The sequence below is a fragment of the Lithobates pipiens genome, unplaced genomic scaffold (genome assembly GCF_037356315.1).
Source record: "Lithobates pipiens isolate NorthernLeopardFrog02 unplaced genomic scaffold, aLitPip1_a1.2 Scaffold_8, whole genome shotgun sequence".
NCBI classification, from domain to species: domain Eukaryota; kingdom Metazoa; phylum Chordata; class Amphibia; order Anura; family Ranidae; genus Lithobates; species Lithobates pipiens.
The window spans coordinates 382,160,847-382,184,272 of record NW_027507903.1 but is presented as its reverse complement, the minus strand read 5'-3'; the positions used below and the strand labels follow the sequence as shown (position 1 = coordinate 382,184,272).

The window sequence follows — 23,426 nt, the reverse complement described above, 5'->3', positions numbered from 1 at the left end:
TAGACGGCTCCCACCCGGCCGTATATATGCATTGGCCGGGTGGGAAGTGGTTAAAAGAACCTTTGTGGACCTAGTAGCTAGTGATTTGCAGACTGTCCCTCAGTCCCTACACTGATATAAGACTGCTTCAGAAACGAGCAGTAATCTGCAGCACAGCCCTGCACCACAACTCTATATATTGTACACCTATACCAGTCCTACACTGATAAAAGACTGCTGCAGAATCGGGCAGCAGTCAGCAGCAGTGCACCAGCACCCTATATACTGTACACCTATACCAGTCCTTAAAAGCACCTTTGTGGACCTAGTAGTAATAGCTACTGTAGCTAGTGATTAAACTGACTGTCCCTGCTCCACACAGCGTCCTGTCCCTACACTGACAAAAGACAGCTGCAATCACCAGCACAGCAGTGCACTGAACCCTATATACTGTACTGCACCTATACCAGTCCTTAAAAGTACTTTTGTGGACCTAATAGCTAGTGATTTGCGTCACTACAGTCTCTCCCTGCTCCACAAAGCGTCCTGTCCCTACACTGACATAAGACAGAATGTAAAATGGCCGCCAGATCAGGTCTATTTATAAGGTAGGTGGAATGTCCAATTGTCTATGTGCTGAAATGTTTCAATTGGCTGTCCTGTACCCCATGATGGATGTGTCATCATGGGTCAAAGTTCTTTCACACTGTAAACACATATGTCCACTGGGCGAACAGTGACAATAGTCCACTGGTTTGGCGAATCGCGAACATGCAAAATTCGCTGCGAACCGACCGCCGGACGAACCGTTTGTCCATTCCTACTTAGAACAACCATTGACCACATCTGACTTCTTAACTGCTATCAAAGGACTTAAAAATGGCAAGAGCACAGGCCCAGACGGCTATACCCCCCAATTTTATAAAAAATTTGCTCAACAGCTAGCTCCAATAATGGCAAGAGCATTTGAGGAGGTCGACGAGCACCACCCGTTGTCTCTTCCACTCCTGCAAGCACAGATAGTGGTGATCCCTAAACCCGGGAAAGACCATTCACACTGTGGCAACTACCGCCCCATATCTTTATTAAACATTGACCTAAAGCTTTATTCTAAAATCCTGGCCACGGGCCTAGCCCCCCTTCTCCCCACCATAGTTCACAGCGATCAAGTGGGGTTTATTCCGGGCCGCGAGGGCAGGGACAATACCACAAAAACTCTCCACCTCATATCATATGCTAAGGACCACAACATCCCTGCTTGCCTCCCGGTATGTGATGTCGAGAAGGCATTCGACAGGGTGAGCTGGCCATTCCTACGAGCGTCACTACAACAAATAGGCCTGGGCCCAAAAATACTGTCAAAAATGATGGCTCTATACTCCCAACCCATACATCCGAGCAGTTTACTATTAGTAATGGCACAAGGCAAGGTTGTCCCCTTTCGCCGTTATTATTTGCAATTACGGTGGAACATTTGGCACAAGCCATCTGCAACAAAAACTCTATCCATGGGATTCCTACTCCCTCAGTGCCCCGTAAGCTGTCACTATACACTGATGACCTGCTATTGTATGTCACCCAACCCCGAACTAGAATCCTAGTTATTCTAGAAGAGCTTGACCGCTTTGGGACTTATAGTAACTTTAAATTAAACATGACTAAAACTGAAGCCCTGAACATCTCTTTACCCTCGCAGGAACTAACTGCTATTCAGAAGAGATTCCCATTTTGGTGGCAACCACGCTCTGTTAAATATCTAGGAACAGAAATCCCTAGAGACGTACAAGACATCTACTCCTTAAACTTTAGTCCGCTGCTGACCACTATCAGGCGTTCCCTTGAAACCTGGCATAATCTGAAGCTTACATGGTGGGGGAGGATGAAAGTCATAAAAATGGATATATTACCTAAAGCTTTATATTTATTCCAGACATTGCCTATCCTTCTCCCCAGGGCTTTCTTCCTCTCCCTCCGTGCCATGGTAATCAGATTTATTTGGCAGCACCACCCTCCTAGACTTAACCATAAAGCCCTCTGTCCCCCCAAGAGCAAGGGTGGCATCGGTCTTCCAGATTTCCAAACATACCACACCGCAACATTATTCTCCAGACTACTGGAATGGTTCCCGAGACCCCTACTTAAGCCCTCAGTGGCTATTGAACAGGATATGGCACAGGCTGACCTGAAAGCCCTTCTATGGGGATACCACTCCAAACTTCACACATTTCAAGGGATTTCCCCACCAACGACGGCGGTCCTCACACTATGGTATAATAAAGCTAGTAAACTCGCTCTCTCCACGGACCCTAGTCCTCTTTCCTCTTTTTTTGATAACGCAAACCTGTCTACCCACCTCTTAGGAACACAATACGGTGCATACAGACGAGAGGATTGGCCTACGGCTAACCAATTTGTTCATCCCTCCACAGGACTATTTCAGTCGCCCACAGTCCCACAGACCTCCACCACCATGGATTGGCTCTCCACGATATCCTTAAACCAATTTTGTAGATCACTACACATCTCAGGCTTAATCCATAGGCCTCTCACCTCGTTTGAGGAACTGTGTAATCTCTCGCAGACTCCCAAACACACCTTGTCACTTGTATACAAAGACATCCAATCCAACTTCTGTACCACTCTCCCGGCTTATACACACAAATGGTCCAGTGACCTCAGTGCTGAGATAACTCCAGCACAGTGGCATACCGCTTTTACACTTATCCACCAATTATCCAGGTCGCGATTCACACAGGAGAAGAATTATGAATTGATCTCAAGGTGGTATAGAGTTCCAGTCTCGGTGCACAGGATGTTCCCCATTACCTTCTTGTCTACAATACTTTTTGGTTAAACAAGCTTTGAAGGGTTATAAGAAAAAATATTTTACAGCTGATCCTCGTAAACCTATTACTCCGGATATCCTGGGTAATTTGTGTTCAGTGACAGATCGAATTTGTTTTTCATCTTTTGAGTCAGTGCTTTTTCAGACGGTATTTTCTATTTTATTTTTTGCTGCTCTTAAAATATCAGAATGAATTGATATTCGAGCCTCAGATATTATTGTTTCTAATAGCTCTTTAAGGATATTTATTAATAGGTCAAAAACTGACCAAATGGGAAGGGGCAATTGGATCCATTTGGACGTCTGCAGTATTCCTACTATTTGTCCGGTAAGACTAGTAAATTAATTCTTTCTGATTAGACCTCCATTGGGTTCCAGTTTCTTTATACATGAGTCTGGTTAACCTCTTTCTAAATACCAATTCAATTTTGTTTTTCATAAATGTCTGGAAGTTTTGAATTTAAAAAATGCTAACCTCACATCTCATTCCTTTCGGATCGGTGCAGCCACTGGCAAGATTGGGACTGGATGCTAACATAATTGAAAAAATTGGTAGATGGAAATCTGATAGATATTTGTTATACATTCATCCTAATTTTCCTTTTTTATTCTTTCAGGTACAATTCATAATATATGGATTGTTGGACATTCTTTGTTTATTCTGCAAATCCTAGAGATATAAGAACAGAAGTTACACTGAGAATATTGGTTTGGATCTCAGCAAGTTTAAGGTTTTTTGGAGTGGGAGGAGAGGAATGTTGTGGTCTGATTTACACAGGGAATTATCCCATCTTCTTCTTATATTTCCCCCACCAGATGTATTGATTATACATTTTGGGGGAAATGATATCGGTAAACGAAGAACATTCGATATTTTCAGTATCAGAGACGATTTTCAAAGGATTCAATTGACCTTTCCTCATAACGTTTTGATTGTTTCCGAGTGCAGAGATTGGAGTGGCTTTACCCTTCCTTATTGCGCCCCTTTGAAAAAATCAGAAAGCGGATTAATAAGGCTGTTTCCAGACTTCTTTCAGGTTTAGGTATTTTTTCTTTTAGGCATATGGAGTTAGAGGGAGGTGTGGCAGGTCTTTACAGGAAGGACAAGGTTCATTTATCAGATATTGGTTTAGACATTTTTAATGCAGACTTAAGTTCTTGTGTTGAATTGGCCGCGGTTGTGGGTGCTGTGGACAGGTGGTCTTGAAACCACCTGTCTTTTGGGAATTTATTATATGCAGCCTGAGTCGTAGTGGCTAGGCTTGCTTAAAGCTTATATCTGCTTTGGTTGATTGATTATTTATTTGTTTGAAACCAATAATAAAACAGCCGCGGCCTTTTATATCCAACACTTGATTGTCTGCTTGTTACTTATTTATTTAATAATTTTAATGAAGGTTATTCCTGCCTGCTGTCCCATGATAGGAAAAGGGGGATGGCAGTTTCAATTCCCCCTTTTCATCATGGGAGAGCGGCAGGTGTGGACAGGTTCGGGTTCCCCCTGGGAGACATGTGGATCTTGGGGGGAGCCAGGTGACTGTCACATGTCCTGGGAGAGGGGTACAGGTGACCTCTCCCAGATCCTGTGTGGAGCCTGGTAAATTCAAGTTTGAGTCGGTTTGATCTGGCTCCAATAGGGCTATAAAAGTGAGCTCCGCTGCATCAGGCTCATTCGCCTCAGAAGACAGGAGCTGTGGTGTTCCCCTCCCCCTCCCAATATTTTTTTATTTTTTGTCGCGGCTGTAATTATGTGGTAGGGTCACCTTTGCAAAAAAAAAAAAAGTACAATTATGCAAAAGGGGACTAATTGGTTTAAATTAAATTATTCAGTTTTATATTTATTAAGTTGTGAAAGTTTTAAATAAAGTTGGGAATTTATTATATGCAGCCTGAGTCGTAGTGGCTAGGCTTGCTTAAGGCTTATATCTGCTTTGGTTGATTATTTATTTGTTTGAAACCAATAATAAAACAGGCGCAGCCTTTTATATCCCACACTTGTCTGCTTGTTATTTATTTATTTAATAATTTTAATTAAGGTTGTATTATTCCTGCCTGCTGTCCCATAATAGAACTGCGACTCCTAAGTCCCTCTGAACGGCCACAACTTCCATTATCAATTCTCTGCAATTCCACATAAAGAAATAGATCATTCTCTTTTATTTGGAAAACTATGAAAGATTTCTTGCAGCAGAAACTTTCAAATATCAGTGTGCATAACAGTAGGTGCACTGCTTAATACTCAGAATGTTGCTTTGTTTATTTACAGTAAACGTACATGGCCTTCAGGCCCACCCAGATTTCAAACATTCCTGTCCACACTCACTAAAACAAGCTACTACCAGCAGTAACAAAGAGCGAGAGGGTTTTATTCCCTCAATGTTCAAAAGGAAATATACAGTATGTTCCAAATTGATTAAAATATAATAATACAGATTAATGTGTACCTAAATATCTATCAAAATATTTTCCAACTATCCAATAACAGAATGATGTAAAACCAGAGAAGGGGATAAGATGCAACTCTTATCTAATTTCATCTTGAATGCAGTGGCGGCTGGTGCTCAATTTTTTTTTTTTGAGGGGAGGGGCGCAAACGAACTTAAAAATTTAACTGTTAGTAATGCAGGACTGTAAATAACAATTTATCAGGTGATTATTATGCATCATTACTGCTAGATAAAATTTTGCCCCTCACATGCAACCTCACTGTGCCAATCAATTTCAGTCTCACTGTGCCCATCAATTGCACCCTCACTGTGGCCATCACAGTAGGCCAATCACATCCAAATTTCAAGTGAAAGAAAATAAAACCACTTAACATAAGGTGTCCTCATCAGAGCCTTCTTTACATCAGATGTCCCATATAAACAATAAAGGTTGGGACTTTAAATGAAAACTCTGGGAGAGAGGCATCTCCATCCCTCAATTGGGTAATAGAAAGGGGGAATTGGGACTTTAGATGAGGCACATAAGGAACCGAATGCAGAAGTAAAACGTATATTTTTTTTTATTAAAAAAATTGTATTACAGTAAAAATTTTAAATTGGTGGAAATAACATGAGCAGTTGAATAACATCTGGTACAAAAAGAAAATTAGGACACTCAAAAAAGTAATTATGATCAAATGCCAATATTGCTCCATATACAGAATAACATAAAACATAATTGCAAGCACTTATTATGTTATACCTATGCTTACTCTCTGTACTCTCTCTATGTACCAAATAAAAATCGTTTGTAAACAAAAAAAAAAACATAATTGCAAAGGGTAAATTTCATCATGGATCAAGTCATGTACATGTGCATCTTGGTAGCTCAATGCGTTTCAGGGTTTGTACCACCTCATCAGGAGCAGATGGGTAGCCGGAAAGCATCTCAAATGTCTGTACCAGGTGCTGAGGTGGTAAAGCCCCCCCCCCCCCCCCAGCGGAACAAGCCCACAAGTCCCCACAATGATAAGAAAGTCCATGCTGTCATTGCAGATGGTGCAGGGGTGTACCAAGTGGGGGACAGTCCGCCCTGGGTGCCACACATTGGGATGGTGTCAGTGGCCGGGTGGCATTTCTAAGGGGGTGAGCTCTGCACCCACGTTGGATGACACTGACAGAATCCCGAGGGCATCCCTGGCTGCTCTGTTTAGTCATTTTTTTGTCAGCTGAAACACCCCCAGAGCTGTGTCCAAAATTGTATGGTCTGATTACTGTTTTCCCCTGCTAGCTCCACCCACCACTGCTGAGCAACCGAGCTGAGTGTGTCATCATTCAGCGCCGGGGTGGCTGCTGCTGTTACACACTGTGTCCACACAGTCTTCCAGAGTCCGGACCTCTCCAGCTGAAGCTGAGAGCCCAAGGTGAGCTGGTGATAGGGGTATGTGTGGGTTGTGAGAAGAGGCTGGATGAGTGTTTGTGTCTGCCCTGCCTTTCTGACTGTGCTGGTCTGACAGAGAAGGGGGAGGGGGGTGACTGCATTGTCCACCACCACCCAGGTATAGGAAGCTTATCTGATAAGGGGGGGTTGCATAATCCAGACGTGCTATAAACAGGTTGCAGAATCTAGGCATGTGCTATGTACAAGTTACAGAATCCAGGTATGTGCTATGTACAAGTTGCAGAATCCACACATGTGCTAGGTACAGGTTGCAGAATCCACACATGTGCTATGTACAGGTTGCAGAATCCAGGCATATGCTATGTACAGGTTGCAGAACCCAGGCATGTGCTATGTACAGGTTGCAGAACCCAGGCATGTGCTATGTACAGGTTGCAGTATCCAGGCATGTGCTATACACAGGGTGCAGAATCCAGGCATGTGCTATGCATAGGGTGCAGAATTTCAGACATGTGCTATGTACAGGGTGCAGAATGCAGACGTGAGCTGTATATTGCTGTGTGACCACCACCCACCTATAGTAGCTGAGCTGTGAGATAACCTGGTAAGGGGGAGGGGGGTTGGTATTTTATCTGTAATTGTTGAGCATCGCAGCACTTTTTCTTCCTCTCCTGTACATACTACCCAGCACCATATAGCCCATACCCCTCTCCCTGCACATACTAACCACCTCCATACACTCCACACTACCTCTCCTGTACATACTACCCTCCGCACCCCTCTAATACGTCATAACATTTTTTCTACATTTTATCTTCTTAATAGTAGTCATATCCCAAAACATTCTAAGAAGAGCCTTTTTTTTTTTTAATCTTATGGACGAAATGTGAGAAATAACACATATATCATACAATCATTACATAAACACATACCACATACACTGAACATATAATTTGAGGAAAATATGCTTATAAAATAGTTTACCATTTGTCAATAAAAAAAAATATATATATTTGTCCCTGGATTTCATTTAAAAAATCTGGTCACCTCACTGGAGCTACTCTATCTACTATATATTTTGGAGTGCTTTATAGCATAATTGTTTGTTTAATACATTTAATTATGTAAAAAATTGTATATTACTATATAATTTGTAAATACCAATACCTTGCTGTCTCTTTCCATGTGACATCTTCAAGTTCATTCAGCTGTGTGAACAGGAAATTACTTTCTTCGGTCTCATCTTCTTGGTCTCCTAACACAAACTCAATCTTCCCAAGTGCAATTGTTGGCGATTTCCTTGTGTGAAATATACTCCGATCTGCTGCTTGAGACAGAATAATAGAACTCCGACTCCTAAGTCCCTCTGAACGGCCACAACTTCCATTATCAATTCTCTGCAATTCCACGCCAAGAAATGGATCATTCTCTTTTATCTTCATTTGGAAAACTATGAAAGATTTCTTGCAGCAGAAACTTTCAAATATCAGTGTGCATAACAGTAGGTGCACAGCTTAATACTCAGAATGTTGCTTTGTTTATTTACAGTAAACGTACATGGCCTTCAGGCTCGCCCAGATTTCAAACATTCCTGTCCATACTCACTAAAACAAGCTACTACCAGCAGTAACAAAGAGCGAGAGGGTTTTATTCCCTCAATGTTCAAAAGGAAATATACAGTTCCAAACTGATTAAAATATAATAATACAGATTAATGTGTACCTGAATATCTATCAAAATAGTTTCCAACTTTCCAATGACAGAATGATGTAAAACCAGAGATTTCATCTTGAATGTACAGGTTGCAGAATCCAGGCATGTGCTATGTACAGGTTGCAGAACCTAGGCATGTGCTATGTACAGGTTGAAGAACCCAGGCATGTGCTATGTACAGGTTGCAGAACCCAGGCATGTGCTATGTACAGGTTGCAGAATCCAGGCATGTGCTATGTACAGGTTGCAGAATACAGGCATGTGCTATACACAGGGTGCAGAATCCAGGTGTGGGCTATATACAGGTTGCAGAATCCAGGCGTGTGCTATACACAGGGTGCAGAATCCAGGCATGTGTTATGCATAGGGTTTCATAGTTAGTAAGGTTGAATAAAGACACCAGTCCATCCAGTTCAACCTGAGTGAGTGTCTACAATTGTCCCTATCCCTGTACGTTGCACACTCACATTGGTCCCTACCCTCAAGGAGCCCACAATCCAAGGTCCCCATTCATATACTAGGGCCAATTTTGGACAGAAGCCGATTAACCTACCTGCATGTCTTTGGATTGGGTGCAGAATCAAGACATGTGCTATGTACAGGGTGCAGAATGCAGGCGTGTGCTGTATATTGCTGTGTGACCACTAGTGATGGACGAACTTCCGACAGGACGTTTTGCGAACGCGATCCGTGAACGTGCCCAAATGTTCGTGAACCCCATTCACTTTAATGGCAGGTGAACCTTAAAAACCTCCAGGTCATATTTTCAGCCACAAAATACTTACTATCTATTCACACATAGTCCCACAACATGGACACTGACATACCAGTAGACATGTGCATTCGTTTTCGTCCGAATGCATTTTCGTCCGAATTTCAGCTATTTTCATTTTCGTTTTGACAAACGATAACGAAAGCACAGACTCCGAAAAATGAAAGATCCGACATAAATAAATGCTTTATTTTCGTTTTCATTGTTACAACAGTTCGATATAGAATAGGAGATTCGACGTGACTCTGACAATAACTATCTGTCTATAGAACCTGTGGTCGAATGTGCCTAACCTTACCTCTATTAATCCAAGATTATATAGAGAAAATATTCGACAGAGATAAAAGATTTGACAGAGAGAAAAGATTCTGCAAGTTACTGTCCTAAAAAGTGTTTGGGGACCCGGGTCCTGCCCCAGGGGACACGTATCAATGCAAAAAAAAGTTTTAAAAACGGCCGTTTTTTCGGGAGCAGTGATTTTAATAATGATTAAAGTGAAACAATAAAAGTGTAATATTCCTTTAAATTTCGTAGGGGGGGGGGTGTCTATAGTATGCCTGTGAAGGGGCTCATGTTTCTGGTGCTTAGAACTGTCCCTGCACAAAGTGTCATTTATGCAGGAAAAAAAGTCCTTTAAAATCACTCACAGCTATTATGAATTGTCGGCTCCGTAATACAGAGAACACTCATTGAAAGTCATTGATAAAAAAAATAAATAAATAAATAAATAAATAAAAAAGCGTGGGGGTCCCCCAAATTCAATTACCAGGCCCTTCAGGTCTGGTATGGATATTAAGGGGAACCCTGCCTCAAATTTAAGAAAAAATTTCACGTGGGGTTCCCCCTAAATATCCATAACCAGACCTTTCAGGTCTGGTATGGATATTAAGGGGAACCCCGCGTCAAAAAAAAAAAAAAATTTGATGTGGGGGTCCCCCTAAAAATCCATACCAGACCCTTTATCCGAGCACGCAACCTGGCAGGCCGCAGGAAAAGAGGGGGGGACGAGAGAGCGCCCCCCCTCCCTCCTGAACCGTACCAGGCCACATGCCCTCAACATGGGGAGGATGCTTTGGGGGTCTGTGACCCCTCAAAGCACCTTGTCCTCATGTTGATGAGGACAAGGGCCTCATCCCCACAACCCTGGCCGGTGGTTGTGGGGGTCTGCGGGCGGGGGGCTTATCAGAATCTGGAAGCCCCCTTTAAAAGGGGACCCCCAGATCCCGCCCCCCCTGTTTGAAATGGTAAGGGGGTACAAAAGTACCCCTACCATTTCACAAAGAAAGTGTAAAAAATAGTTAAATAAGACAAACACACTTTTGAAAAATTCCTTTATTAAAAATAAAAAAAAGATTTCAGCGGTGGTAATCCACTCTTGCTATCCAGCGACGGACGGTCATCTCTCCAGCGATGGCTGATCTGAATCAGCGCAGCGAATCCATCCTTCTTCTGTCTCCACGGAGGAGACACTGCAGGGATTCGGGCGGCCTGACGTTTCTTATATACGGAGGGCGGGACCACCCGTCACCTGACCCCGCCCCCCTCTGACGAAAGGGGAAACCCGGGGTTCCCAGTGACGTATGGGTGACCCCGCATCCCTCTGATGTAACACAGGCAGGTTTCCGTTACATCAGAGGGGGCGGGGTCACCCATACGTCACGGGGAACCCCGGGTTTCCCCTTGCATCAGAGGGGGGCGGGGTCAGGCGATGGGAGGCCCCGCCCCCTCCGTATATAAGAAACGTCAGGCCGCCGGAATCCCTGAAGTGTCTCCTCCGTGGAGACAGAAGAAGGATGCTGCGCTGATTCAGATGAGCCATCGCTGGACCCCGGAGAGATGATCGTCCGTCGCTGGATAGCAAGAGTGGATTACCACCGCTGGAATCTTTTTTTAATTTTTTTTATTTTTAATAAAGGAATTTTTCAAAAGTGTGTTTGTCTTATTTAACTATTTTTTACACTTTCTTTGTGAAATGGTAGGGCAGTGATGGCGAACCTTGGCACCCCAGATGTTTTGGAACTACATTTCCCATGATGCTCATGCACTCTGCAGTGTAGTGGAGCATCATGGGGAATGTAGTTCCAAAACATCTGGGGTGCCAAGGTTCGCCATCACTGTGGTAGGGGTACTTTTGTACCCCCTTACCATTTCAAACAGGGGGAGGGCGGGATCTGGGGGTCCCCTTGTTAAAGGGGGCTTCCAGATTCTGATAAGCCCCCCGCCCGCAGACCCCCACAACCACCGGCCAGGGTTGTGGGGATGAGGCCCTTGTCCTCATCAACATGGGGACAAGGTGCTTTGAGGGGGTCACAGACCCCCAAAGCATCCTCCCAATGTTGAGGGCATGTGGCCTGGTACGGTTCAGGAGGGAGGGGGGACGCTCTCTCGTCCCCCCCTCTTTTCCTGCGGCCTGCCAGGTTGCGTGCTCGGATAAAGGATCTGGTATGGATTTTTAGGGGGACCCCCATGTAAATTCTCTTTTAAATTTGACGCGGGGTTCCCCTTAATATCCATACCAGACCTGAAAGGTCTGGTTATGGATATTTAGGGGGAACCCCACGTCAAATTTTTTCTTAAATTTGAGGCAGGGTTCCCCTTAATATCCATACCAGACCTGAAGGGCCTGGTAATTGAATTTGGGGGACCCCCACGCTTTTTTATTTATTTATTTTTCTATTTTTTTATCAATGACTTTCAATGAGTGTTCTCTGTATTACGGAGCCGACAATTCATAATAGCTGCGAGTGATTTTAAAGGTTTTTTTTCCTGCATAAATGACACTTTGTGCAGGGACAGTTCTAAGCACCAGAAACATGAGACCTTTACAGGCATACTATAGACACCCCCCCCCCCCCCCTACGAAATTGAAAGGAATATTACACTTTTATTGTTTCACTTAATCATTATTAAAATCACTGCTCCCGAATAAACGGCCGCTTTTAAAACTTTTTTTTGCATTGATCCATGTCCCCTGGGGCAGGACCCGGGTCCCCAAACTGTTTTTAGGACAGTAACTTGCAAATTAGTCTTTAAAATTAGCACTTTAGATTTTGAACGTTGGAGTCCCATAGACTTTAATAGGGTTCTAAAGTATGCTATATACTAGCTCCGTCGAATCTTCTTTATACATTCAACAGACACCATAAGCCTTCAAAGACAGATTCGATCGTAATACATGTGGATTTTTGGACGAATGCAATTTTTGAACGAAATAAATAAAAACGAATTTCGGGAGTAACTAAATAAATTAAGTTTTCGGACGAAAACGAAATTCCGAAACAAAATATTTTACTCTGCACATGTCTACATACCAGAAGTATTAAGTGAATCTGGGATCGACAACGACAAGCATTCTTTTTTTATCTGTGAAATTTTGTCAATTCAGGAGCTCATGAAGGCCATGGAGGAGAGGCAAGGTCAGGCCAGGCTATGAAGGGGGTGCAGGAGATGATCATTGCCCCAGTCAGGGCAGCACAGTCCTGTGCCAGTGTCCCAGTGTGCAAACCTGTGCTTGAGCCCCTGACCTCTCCCTCTGCCCTCTGCCCGGCCCTTACCCCCATGTGGCACCTCCGAACCACCGCAGGGGAACCCCCTTATGTAGGGTTCCCCTGCGGTGGTTCGGAGGTGCCAGTCCAGTGCTGATCCTCAGCCATGGTGCTGGCACTGCCTGCTGATTGGCTTCTCCACTGCTATCTCCCTCACTGACACCAGCACTGAGATAGAACACTGACACCAGCACCACGATAGAGACTGAGCACTGACACCAGCACCGTGATAGAGAGCACTGACACCAGCACCAAGATTGAGAGCACTGACACCAGCACCGAGATAGAGAGCACTAACACCAGCACGGAGATAGAGAGCACTGACACCAGCATGGAGATAGAGAGCACTGACACCAGCATGGAGATAGAGAGCACTGACACCAGCACCGTGATAGAGAGCACTGACACCAGCACCGAGATAGAGAGCACTGACACCAGCACCGAGATAGAGAGCACTGACACCAGCACCGAGATAGAGAGCACTGACACCAGCACCGAGATAGAGAGCACTGACACCAGCACTGACACCAGCAACTCGCTGCGGGACCCAAAAATATGACACCACTCGACCTCTTCAAACAGGAGGGTACGGGCATATAATATGGTGTGCTTTTTTGTACAAATGAGCCAAAGGTAGAAAAATGGTCTGTGTGCTAGATTATATAAATCGTGTATAGAGTTATACATATACATGGTCTACTGGTCACATGTGTTGAATTCCTCCGAGATCAATGCCTCATTCATTTTTATAAATGTGAGGTAGTCAACACTGTCGTGACCTAGGCAATAAGGATGAGCCGAACACCCCCCGATTCGGTTCGCACCAGAACCTGCGAACAGACCTAAACTTCGTGTGAATTTTAGAACCCTATTAAAGTCTATAGGACTCGAATGATCAAAATCTAAAGTGCTCATTTTAAAGGCTAATATGCAAGTTAAATGTGTAAAAACAGAACGAAACTCTGGATAGCCGCACTCCGGATTGTGTAAAAATTAGATGCCTTTATTTCTTCAAAATGCAAGTGCAAAACTCCATTGAACAAAACGTCACAGCAAAAAGGGAACAAAAAAGGATTTTTGAATAAAATTGCTAACGAGTTTCACGCTACAAACAGCGCTTACTCATAGCTCATAGCTTACTCATAGCTAATATGCAAGTTACTGTCCCAAAAAGTGTTTGGGGACCTGGGTGCTGCCCCAGGGGACATGTATCAATGAAAAAAAAAGTTTTAAAAAACGTTTTTAGTTTTTTCGGGAGCACTGATTTTAATAATGATTAAAGTGAAACAATAAAAGTGTAATATTCCTTTAAATTTCGTACCTGGAGGTTGTCTATAGTATGTCTGTGAAGGGGTGCATATTTCCCGTGCTTAGAACTGTCCCTGCACAAAGTGTAATTTCTGCAGGAAAAAAGGTCATTTAAAATCACTTGCGGCTATAATGAATTGTCCACTCCCGTAATACAGAGAACACTCATTGAAAGTCATTGATAAAAAAAAAAGCACGGGGTTCCCCAAAATTCAATTACCAGGCCCTTCAGGTCTGGTATGGATATAAAGGGGAACCCCACGTCAAATTGAAAAAAAAATTGACGTGGGGTTCCCCCTAAAAATCCATACCAGACCCTTTATCTGAGCACGCAACCTGGCAGGCCGCAGTCCCCCCCTCCTGAACCGTACCAGGCCACATGCCCTCAACATTGGGAGGATGCTTGGGCCTCATCCCCACAACCCTGGCCGGTGGTTGTGGGGGTCTGCAGGCGGGGGGCTTATCAGAATCTGGAAGCCCCCTATAACAAGGGAACCCCCAGATCCCGGCTCCCCCCGTTTGAAATGGTAAGGGGGTACAAAAGTACCCCTACCATTTCACAAAGAAAGTGTAAAAAATAGTTAAATAAGACAAACACACTTTTGAAAAAGTCCTTATTAAAAATAAAAAAAGATTCCAGCGGTGGTAATCCACTCTTGCTATCCAGCGACGGATGATCATTTCTCCGGGGTCCAGCGATGGCTGATCTGATCCAGCGACGGGTGATCTCTCAGTCCAGCGCAGCACAGTCCATCCATACATTCTCTGTCTCCACTGTCGGAGACACTGTGGGATCCCGGCTGCCTGAAGCCAGGCTTCCCCAATGACGTGTGGGTGACCCTGCCCCCCTCTGATGTAATGGAAACCTGTGTTACATCAGAGGGGCGGGGTCACCCGTACGTCATTGGGGAAGCCCGGCTTCCCCACTTGCGTCAGAGGGGGCGGGGTCAGGTGACGGGTGGCCCCGCCTGCCTCATATAAGAAACGTCAGGCCGCCGGGATCCCGCAGTGTCCCCTCCGTGGAGACAGAAGATGGATGGATTTGCTGCGCTGGAGATCACCTGGATCAGATCAGCCATCGCTGGACCCCGGAGAGATGATCATCTGTCGCTGGATAGCAAGAGTGGATTACCACCGCTGGAATCTTTTTTTATTTTTTTTATTTTTAATAAAGGACTTTTTCAAAAGTGTGTTTGTCTTATTTAACTATTTTTTACACTTTCTTTGTGAAATGGTAGGGGTACTTTTGTACCCCCTTACCATTTCAAACAGGGGGGGGCCAGGATCTGGGGGTCCCCTTGTTAAAGGGGGCTTCCAGATTCTGATAAGCCCCCCACCCGCAGACCTCCAAAACCACCGGCCAGGGTTGTGGGGATGAGGCCCTTGTCCCCATCAACATGGGGACATGGGGCTTTGGGGGGGACCCCAAAGCATCCTCCCAATGTTGAGGGCGTGTGGCCTGGTACGGTTCAGGAGGGGGGCGCTTTCTCGCCCCCCCCTCTTTTCTTGTGGCCTGCCAGGTTGCGTGCTCGGATAAAGGGTCTGGTATGGATTTTTAGGGAGACCCCCACATCAATTTTTAAAAAACAATTGATGCAGGGTTCCCTTTAATAACCATAGCAGACCTGAAGGGTCTGGTGTGGATATTTAGGGGGGACCAAACGTAATTTTTTTTTTATTTGACACGAGGTTCCCCTTAATATCCATACCAGACCTGTAGGGCCTGGTAATTGAATTTGGGGGAACCCCACGCTTTTTTATCAATGACTTTCAATGAGTGTTCTCTGTATTACAGGAGCCGACAATTCAAATAGCTGCGAGTGATTTCAAATTACTTTTTTTCCTGCAGAAATGACACTTTGTGCAGGGACAGTTTTAAGCATGGGAAACATGTGCCCCTTCACAGGCATACTGTAGACACCCCCCAAGTACGAAATTTAAAGGAATATTACACTTTTATTGTTTCACTTTAATCATTATTAAAATCACTGCTCCTGAAAAAAACTGCAGTTTTAAAACTTTTTTTTGCATTGATACATGCCCCCTGGGGCAGGACCCAGGTCCCCAAACACTTTTTAGGACAGTAACTTGCATATTAGCCTTTAAAATTAGCACTTTAGATTTATCCTATAGACTTATACAAGGTGTTCCACGGCTTTTCGAATTTGCTACAAACAACCCAAATTGTTCACTGTTCGCCGAACATCCTCCCTACTAGGCTACTACTTATTGGTCACGATCCCCCCTGCTGCGCTGAACGTCCTTTCGGACAGGACACTGGACGAGGGGCAAGCCAACAGTTCCATTGCAAATTGGGCAAGCTCTGGCCAGAGGTCAAGCCTGCCCACCCAGTAGTTCAGGGGTTCATCACTTCTCAGAGCGTCCACATCGGCCGTTAACTCGATGTAGTCAGACACCTGTCGGTCTAGGCGTTCCCTGATGCTGGATCCGGATGACACCTGTTGATGGGTCGGCTGAAAGAATGATCTCATATCAGAAGTGACCAACATATCTTCAAACCGCCCTCTTCTTGCAGGCACTGTTGGATTGGTATTGCAACTCTTTCTCTGGGAGTGGGAATTCCTCTTCCAGCACACGCAAAAGCAGAATGCAGCATTTCTCTAAGCAAGGCCTGGAAGTGCTCCATTCTGACAGCCCTCTGTGATGCTGGTAACATTTCCATCATTTTGTGTTTGTACCGGGGGTCTAGGTACGTTGCCACCCAGTACTGGTCCTTGAAATTTATGCTTTTTATACGGGGATCCCTGTTAAAACACTGGAGAATGAAGGCCCCCATTTGCACTAAACTGGAAGCGGTGTGGTGGCCTGGCTCCTGCTCATCATCCAGGATAATGTCGTCCTCCTCGTTCTCTTCCCCCCATCCATGTACAACAGGGATCCCAGAAAGGTTTAAAGCATGCTCTTCTTGCTCCTCCTCACCCGCCCTGGCACCATCCTCCTCTGACTCCTCTTCAGACTCCTGTTGTTGACTTGTCTCAGATAGAGTAGCCCCTCTGGGAATTCATCCAGCATTGCGATTTCCTCATCTTCCTGCTCCTGCTCCTCTACGGCTTGATCAATGGCACGACACAATGCACGCTCCATAAAGAAGGCGTAAGGTACAATGTCACCGATGGCGCCAAGGCTGCGACTGACCAGTTTGGTGATCTCATCAGAAGTCTGCATGCGTCTCGCATGAGCAGCCACTGGCACGGTGAAAAAAAAAACAAGCTGCAGAGCTTGTACAGGTAGTCGTTAACTGCACATTTCTGCTGGAGCAGCCTATCAAGAATATAGAAGGTTGAGTTCCATCGCGTCAGGAAATCACAAATAAGACGTCTGACCGGTAGATTGTTTCGCCGCTGAATGTCAGCAAGGCAAGCCATGGCCGTGTAAGATCTTCTGAAATGGGCCGAGATTTTCCTTGCCTGCCGCAAGATGTCCTGGACCCCAGGGTATTTGACAACGAATCGCTGCACGACCAAGTTTAAGATGTGTGCCATGCATGGCATATGTGTAATTTTGCCCTGTTTTAATGCGCTAAGCAGATTGGCACCATTGACGCACACCACTTTACCAACTGTCAAATTGAGAGGTGTTAGCCACTGATCGGCCTGTGAATGCAAAGCTGAAAGGAGTGCAGGGCCAGTGTGGCTCTTGGTTCCCAGGCACAACAGACGCAGCACAGCATGGCAACGTCTCACCTGGCATGTCGAATAGGTTCTGGGGATCTTGGGCGGTGCAGCAGAAGAGACACTAGCAGTGGAAAAGGAGGCGTCAGCCGAGGAGGAGAGGGAGGATGGAGTAGGAGGAGGAGAAGAAGAGCCAGGCCATCAGTGGTGGTAAAACCAAATCGACACGGGTGCCACGGGTTACATGCTTGACGGCTGTCAGAAGGTTCACCCAGTGGGCAGTAAAAGTGATATACATTCCCTGCCCGTGTTTGCTAGACCACATGTCTGTGGTCAAATGTATCTTGGCACGACACTGTGTGCCAGAGATACATTCACTTGCCGCTGAACATGGCCATATAACTCTGGGATGCCCTTCTGTGAGAAATACTTGCTTCCTGAACCTTCCATTGTGGTGTTCCAATGGCCACAAATTTTCGAAAGGCCTCCGAGTCCACCAATTTATATGGCAGTAGTTGGCGGGCTATCAGTTCTGACAAGCCAGCGGTCAACCGTTGGGCAAGAGGGTTATCCGGCGTCATCATTTTTTTACACTCGAACATTTGGCCCACGGAAGCCTTTTTCTAGAAAAATGTGAGGACGGCATGATGGAAGGTGGAGTGGAGGACAATTCTGAGGAGAGAGGAGAAAGAGAAGTAGAAGACGAGCCTGGAGTGTGGCTTTGTGTGTTCCGTTGCTACCACTGGGCTCGGTGATGGCAGCTCATGTGCCTTCTTAAGGCGGTCGTCATCAACGTCACCGTCCTCACCCCTTGTGAGGGGTTAGCTCGGCAGCGGGTGTGTGTGACCCCCTGGATGGGTTCACAACACAAAATCAGGCACAGCAGACAGCGTTGTAGGTGCAAAAAAACAAAAGATGCGGTTTATCTAAGCTACATGCAGTGAAACATATAACAGCCAAACAAAAATAAAACATGAAAATAAATCCTGGTCAGCTTGACCTCTAATTACACACTTAGATTCCCTGTCTAACAACTGAGTGCAGCCTTGTGCTGCACCAGTCCCTGTCTCTGTTGTAGAGGTTTGCCACACAGGCGTTAACTCACCGCACAGAACAGGTGTCACACTCCCCAGTCTATACAACACAAAACTGGTTCCAGGATGGAGCATCTCCCTAAGCATGCTGGGGTTTTTTGTAGAGGTCTTAATGAGCCCACTTACTTCAGCTGGGCTCATTAACTCTTCCCCTCTAGTTGTAAAAGTCTGAATAAAGCCTGAATCTAGGGCACACATATTTCCCATCCTGGATACAACCAGGTGACTTTACCTGCCTACTGCCACATACCCCCCCTCTTGTTTCAACCTTGGGGGCGATGCTTAACTGTAAAGTTAAATTCCTGTAGGGCCAGGAACCACCTATTTACCCTTCTATTGGTCTCCTTGTTTTGAGCCATCCACTTTAAAGGAGCGTGATCAGTCACCAGGTCAAGGTGCCTACCTAGCAGATAGTACCGAAGGGAATCTAGAGCCCACTTCACTGCTAAACATTCCTTCTCAATCGTGGCGTAATTTACCTCATGGGACTTCAACTTCCTGCTGAGGTAAATAACTGGGTGCTCTTCCCCGTTCCAGACCTGGGATAACACTGCCCCTAACCCAACGTCTGATGCATCAGTTTGTACAACGAAGTCCTTAGAGAAGTCTGGCGAGTACAACACTGGCTGGCTACATAAGGCTGTTTTAAGGACTGAAATGCTTCTTCAGCCTCTGGGGACCATTTAACCATAACAGACTCTTTCCCTTTTGTCAGGTTGGTGAGGGGCACAGCCTGAGAAGCAAAATGGGGAATGAACCGTCGATAATAGCCAGCGATTTCCAGAAAGGCTCGTACCTGTTTCTTGCTGTTGGGACGTGGCCAACTCTGTATGGCCTCGACTTTATTGATTTGGGGTTTTATCACCCCCCTCCCAATAGTGTACCCAAGATATTTGGCCTCCTCCTGTCCAATGGTACACTTCTTTGGATTGGCCGTAAACCCAGCTTCCCGGATAGAGTCTAGGACTGCTTGTACTTTTGGCAAATGTGAGACCCAGTCTGTGCTATGGATAATCACATCATCCAGGTAAGCTGCAGCATATTTCTGATGGGGCCTCAGAATCTTATCCATTTTCCGCTGGAATGTTGCCGGTGCATTCTGTAACCCAAATGGCATTCTCTTATATTGGAATGCCCCATCTGGGGTTACAAACGCAGTTTTCTCCTTGGCCGACTTGGCCAGGGGAATTTGCCAATACCCTTTGGTGAGATCAAGAGTTGTCATATATCGGGCTGTTCCCAGCCGGTCAATCAACTCATCTATACGCGGCATGGGGTAGGTGTCAAATTTTGTAACTTTATTCAATTGTCGAAAATCGTTACAAAACCGCCAGCTCCCATCAGGTTTGGGCACTAGTACGATAGGACTGGACCAGTCACTCTGGGACTCCTCTATCACACCCAATTCCAGCATTCTTTGAACCTCCCCACGTATTGCCTCCCGTCGGGCCTCTGGTATTCTATAAGGTTTTAGTTTTACCCTTTCTCCTGGCGGGGTGATAATGTCATGCTCTACGCCAGATGTTTGTCCTGGCAGCTCAGAGAAAATCTCTTTGTTACGAAGTACAAACTCTTTAACCTCCTGTTGTTGGGGTTTCGATAAGGTGACTGCTATTGCAACCTCCGGAACTAAGCAATCAGATTGGGCTTGTGACAAAGTCTCTGCGACTAGGGATTCCCTATCCCTATTCCCTATCCCTCCAGGCTTTCAGCAGATTGACGTGATAGATCTGCTCCGGCTTTCGCCTTCCTGGCTGTCTAACCCTGTAGTTCACCTCACTAATTTTCTCAATTACTTCGTATGGACCTTGCCATTTGGCCAGAAATTTGCTTTCAACCGTAGGGACTAGCACCAAGACCCTATCCCCCGGGGAAAAAGTATGGGTCTTGGCCCCACGGTTGTACACTCTCTGCTGTGCTAACTGCTCTTGGGTCAAATGTTCCTTTACGATTGGCATTACCTATGCAATTCTATCTTGCATCAGGGCGATATGCTCAATCACACTCCTGTGAGGAGAACTCTCATTTTCCCAAGTTTCCTTGGCGATATCCAGCAGCCCTCTTGGGTGTCTCCCATAGAGCAACTCGAAGGGTGAGAAACCCGTAGAGGATTGGGGTACCTCCCTAATGGCAAACATCAGATAGGGTATTAGACAGTCCCAATTCTTTCCATCTCTATCCACCACCTTCTTTAACATTTGTTTTAGGGTTTTGTTGAATCTTTCAACCAACCCATCTGTTTGGGGGTGATACACAGATGTACGCAATTGTGTCACTTTGTACAACTTGCATAGTTCTTTCATAACCCTGGACATAAAGGGTGTACCTTGGTCCATAAGCAGTTCCTTACAAATACCCACGCGGCTAAAAACAAGAGATAGCTCTTTGGCTATGGTTTTGGCCGAGGTATTTCGAAGAGGAATTGCTTCTGGATAACGGGTGGCATAGTCCAATATAACCAAAATGTACTGATGCCCCCTAGCAGACTTCATTATCGGACCTACCAAATCCATTGCGATCCTCTCAAAGGGGACCTCAATGATAGGAAGAGGTACCAGCGGGTTACGGAAATGTGGCATAGGTGCTGACTTCTGACACACAGGGCAGGAGGAACAATAATTTTCTATTTCCTTCATGACCCCAGGCCAATAGAATCTCTGCAATATCCTCTCTCTGGTTTTCTCGGTCCCCAGATGACCTCCCAGAATGTGCCCATGGGCCAATTCTAACACCAACCTTCTGTAAGGTTTGGGCACCACAAGTTGCTCAATGGTTTCTTCTGCCCTTTGAGCCACTCGATACAGCAGGTCCCTTTCCATAGTGAAGTACGGGTAAGTGCAAATCTTATCTGGGTTCACTAACTCGCTATCTATTTTCACCACATTTTCCCGTGCCTTTATTAGGGTGGGGTCTTTTAACTGTTCTGTGGCAAAATTTTCCCTGTGAACCTCAAGATCCGAAAACTCCACAGACGGCATGTTTTCATCTGAGGATGTTGGCTCCTCCCCAGTTTCTCGAGTTTCCCCTGCCAATACCGACAAGGGAAATTCAGGAGAGTCCTCCCCACTCCCAGAGGAATTCTGGTCATCTTCCTGGTCTATAGGGGCACCAGTGGGGGGCTCAGGACAATCCCAGAGTTCCCAGAATTTTGGAAAATCCCTTCCCACAATAGCATCATGTGGTAAGTGAGACACTAACCCCACCTGATGAGAGAGGTTACCTTTGGGGGTCTCAAAAAACACTGAAGTTACAGGATACTCTCGGGTGTCCCCATGCACACAAATAACAGCCACCCTGTTCTTCCCAGAGACCTCTGTAGTAACTAATTCAGCTTTTATCAATGTTACCAGGCTACCTGAATCCAGCAACACATCAACATTTCTACCATTAATACGCATTTTACATAAATGTTTCTCAGGTCCCCGACTGGCAGTGCATGCAACTGTCGCAAACAACGACTGACGTCTCTCCCTTATAAAGTCACATTGCATAGGCTCATCCACAACTGGGCAATTGGCTGCAATATGTCCCTCTTGCCGGCAGCGGTAGCAAATAATCTTTTTCGCTGCCTCTTGCAGCCTGGGCTTCCCGGGCTGCTCCCGCCAGACCTTAGGTAGAACTCCCACTCTCTCACTCTCTCCACCCTCACCCCTTGGAGTCATCTTACCCGCCACTGGGGATGATCTGGTCTTAGGGTGGAAAGTCCGTGAGTCCCTGGAAGAGGTGGTCAGGTTCTCTGTAGCCAAGTACCTCTCAACCAGATCCACAACTTTATCTGCATTTTCTGGGTCTCCATGGCTTACCCATTTTTGGATGGCAGTAGGAAGAGCTCTCAGGAAACGATCCATAACAACACGTTCCACAATGTTTGGTGCGGTCAAAATCTCTGGCTGCAGCCACTTCCTGCTCAGGTGAATGAGATCATACATTTGAGACCTGGGGGGTTTTCCAACCTGAAAAGTCCAATTATGCACACGCTGAGCCCGGATGGCCAGGGTGACACCCAGCCGTGCCAATATTTCTGTTTTTAGCACCACATAGTCTTTTGCTTGGTCAGGCTCTAGGTCATAATAAGCTTTCTGCGATTCCCCAGTTAACAGAGGGGCCACCAGTCCAGCCCACTGCTCCTTAGGCCACTTTTCCCTTTCAGCAGTCCTTTCAAATGTGGTCAAAAACACCTCCGGATCATCCTCTCCAGTCATTTTTGTCAATAAACGGCTCACACCAAAGGATGCGGTATTATTGTAACCACTTGCTTCATTGGTCTGCGGACGTCGCTGTATTAATGTCTCTATTTGCTGTCGAAAACTCTGCTCTTGCTTCTCGGGCTTCAGATTGCTGCTGGGCTTGTTGCTGAGCTTCCATACTCTGCTGGTGAGCTTTCTGCTGAGCTTCCAGACTCTGCTGCAAAGTTGCATTTGTCTGCTGCTGGGCTTGTTGCTGGGCTGCAAGACTCTTTTGTAAACCCGCATTTGTTTGCTGCTGATTTGCATTTGCTAGAGCCAGCTGTCTCAGTATCTCCTCCATGCTGGCCTTTAAAAAAAAAACTGCCAAAATTCTCCACCAACTGTGAGGGGTTAGCTCGGCAGCGGGTGTGTGTGACCCCCTGGATGGGTTCACAACACAAAATCAGGCACAGCAGACAGCGTTGTAGGTGCAAAAAAACAAAAGATGCGGTTTATTTAAGCTACATGCAGTGAAACATATAAC

The 23,426-nt window shown here is 45.6% G+C and overlaps 1 protein-coding gene across 5 annotated transcripts in view; it reads right to left on the bottom strand.

Annotated features, from left to right (window-relative positions):
• LOC143964154 (electrogenic sodium bicarbonate cotransporter 1-like) overlaps nucleotides 1–8,183 on the bottom strand; it is a 1,025,456-nt gene extending 1,017,273 nt beyond the window's left edge. For 2 of the 5 annotated variants that reach the window (XM_077473848.1, XM_077473849.1), the window contains exon 1: nucleotides 7,820–8,183. In XM_077473848.1, coding sequence (XP_077329974.1) covers nucleotides 7,820–8,094 — 275 coding nt within the window. In that variant the 5' untranslated portion in view covers nucleotides 8,095–8,183. The remainder of the gene's footprint in view (nucleotides 1–7,819) is intronic. The other 3 variants (XM_077473846.1, XM_077473847.1, XM_077473850.1) reach the window with 2 other exon arrangements.
• Nucleotides 8,184–23,426: the final 15,243 nt, after the last annotated feature.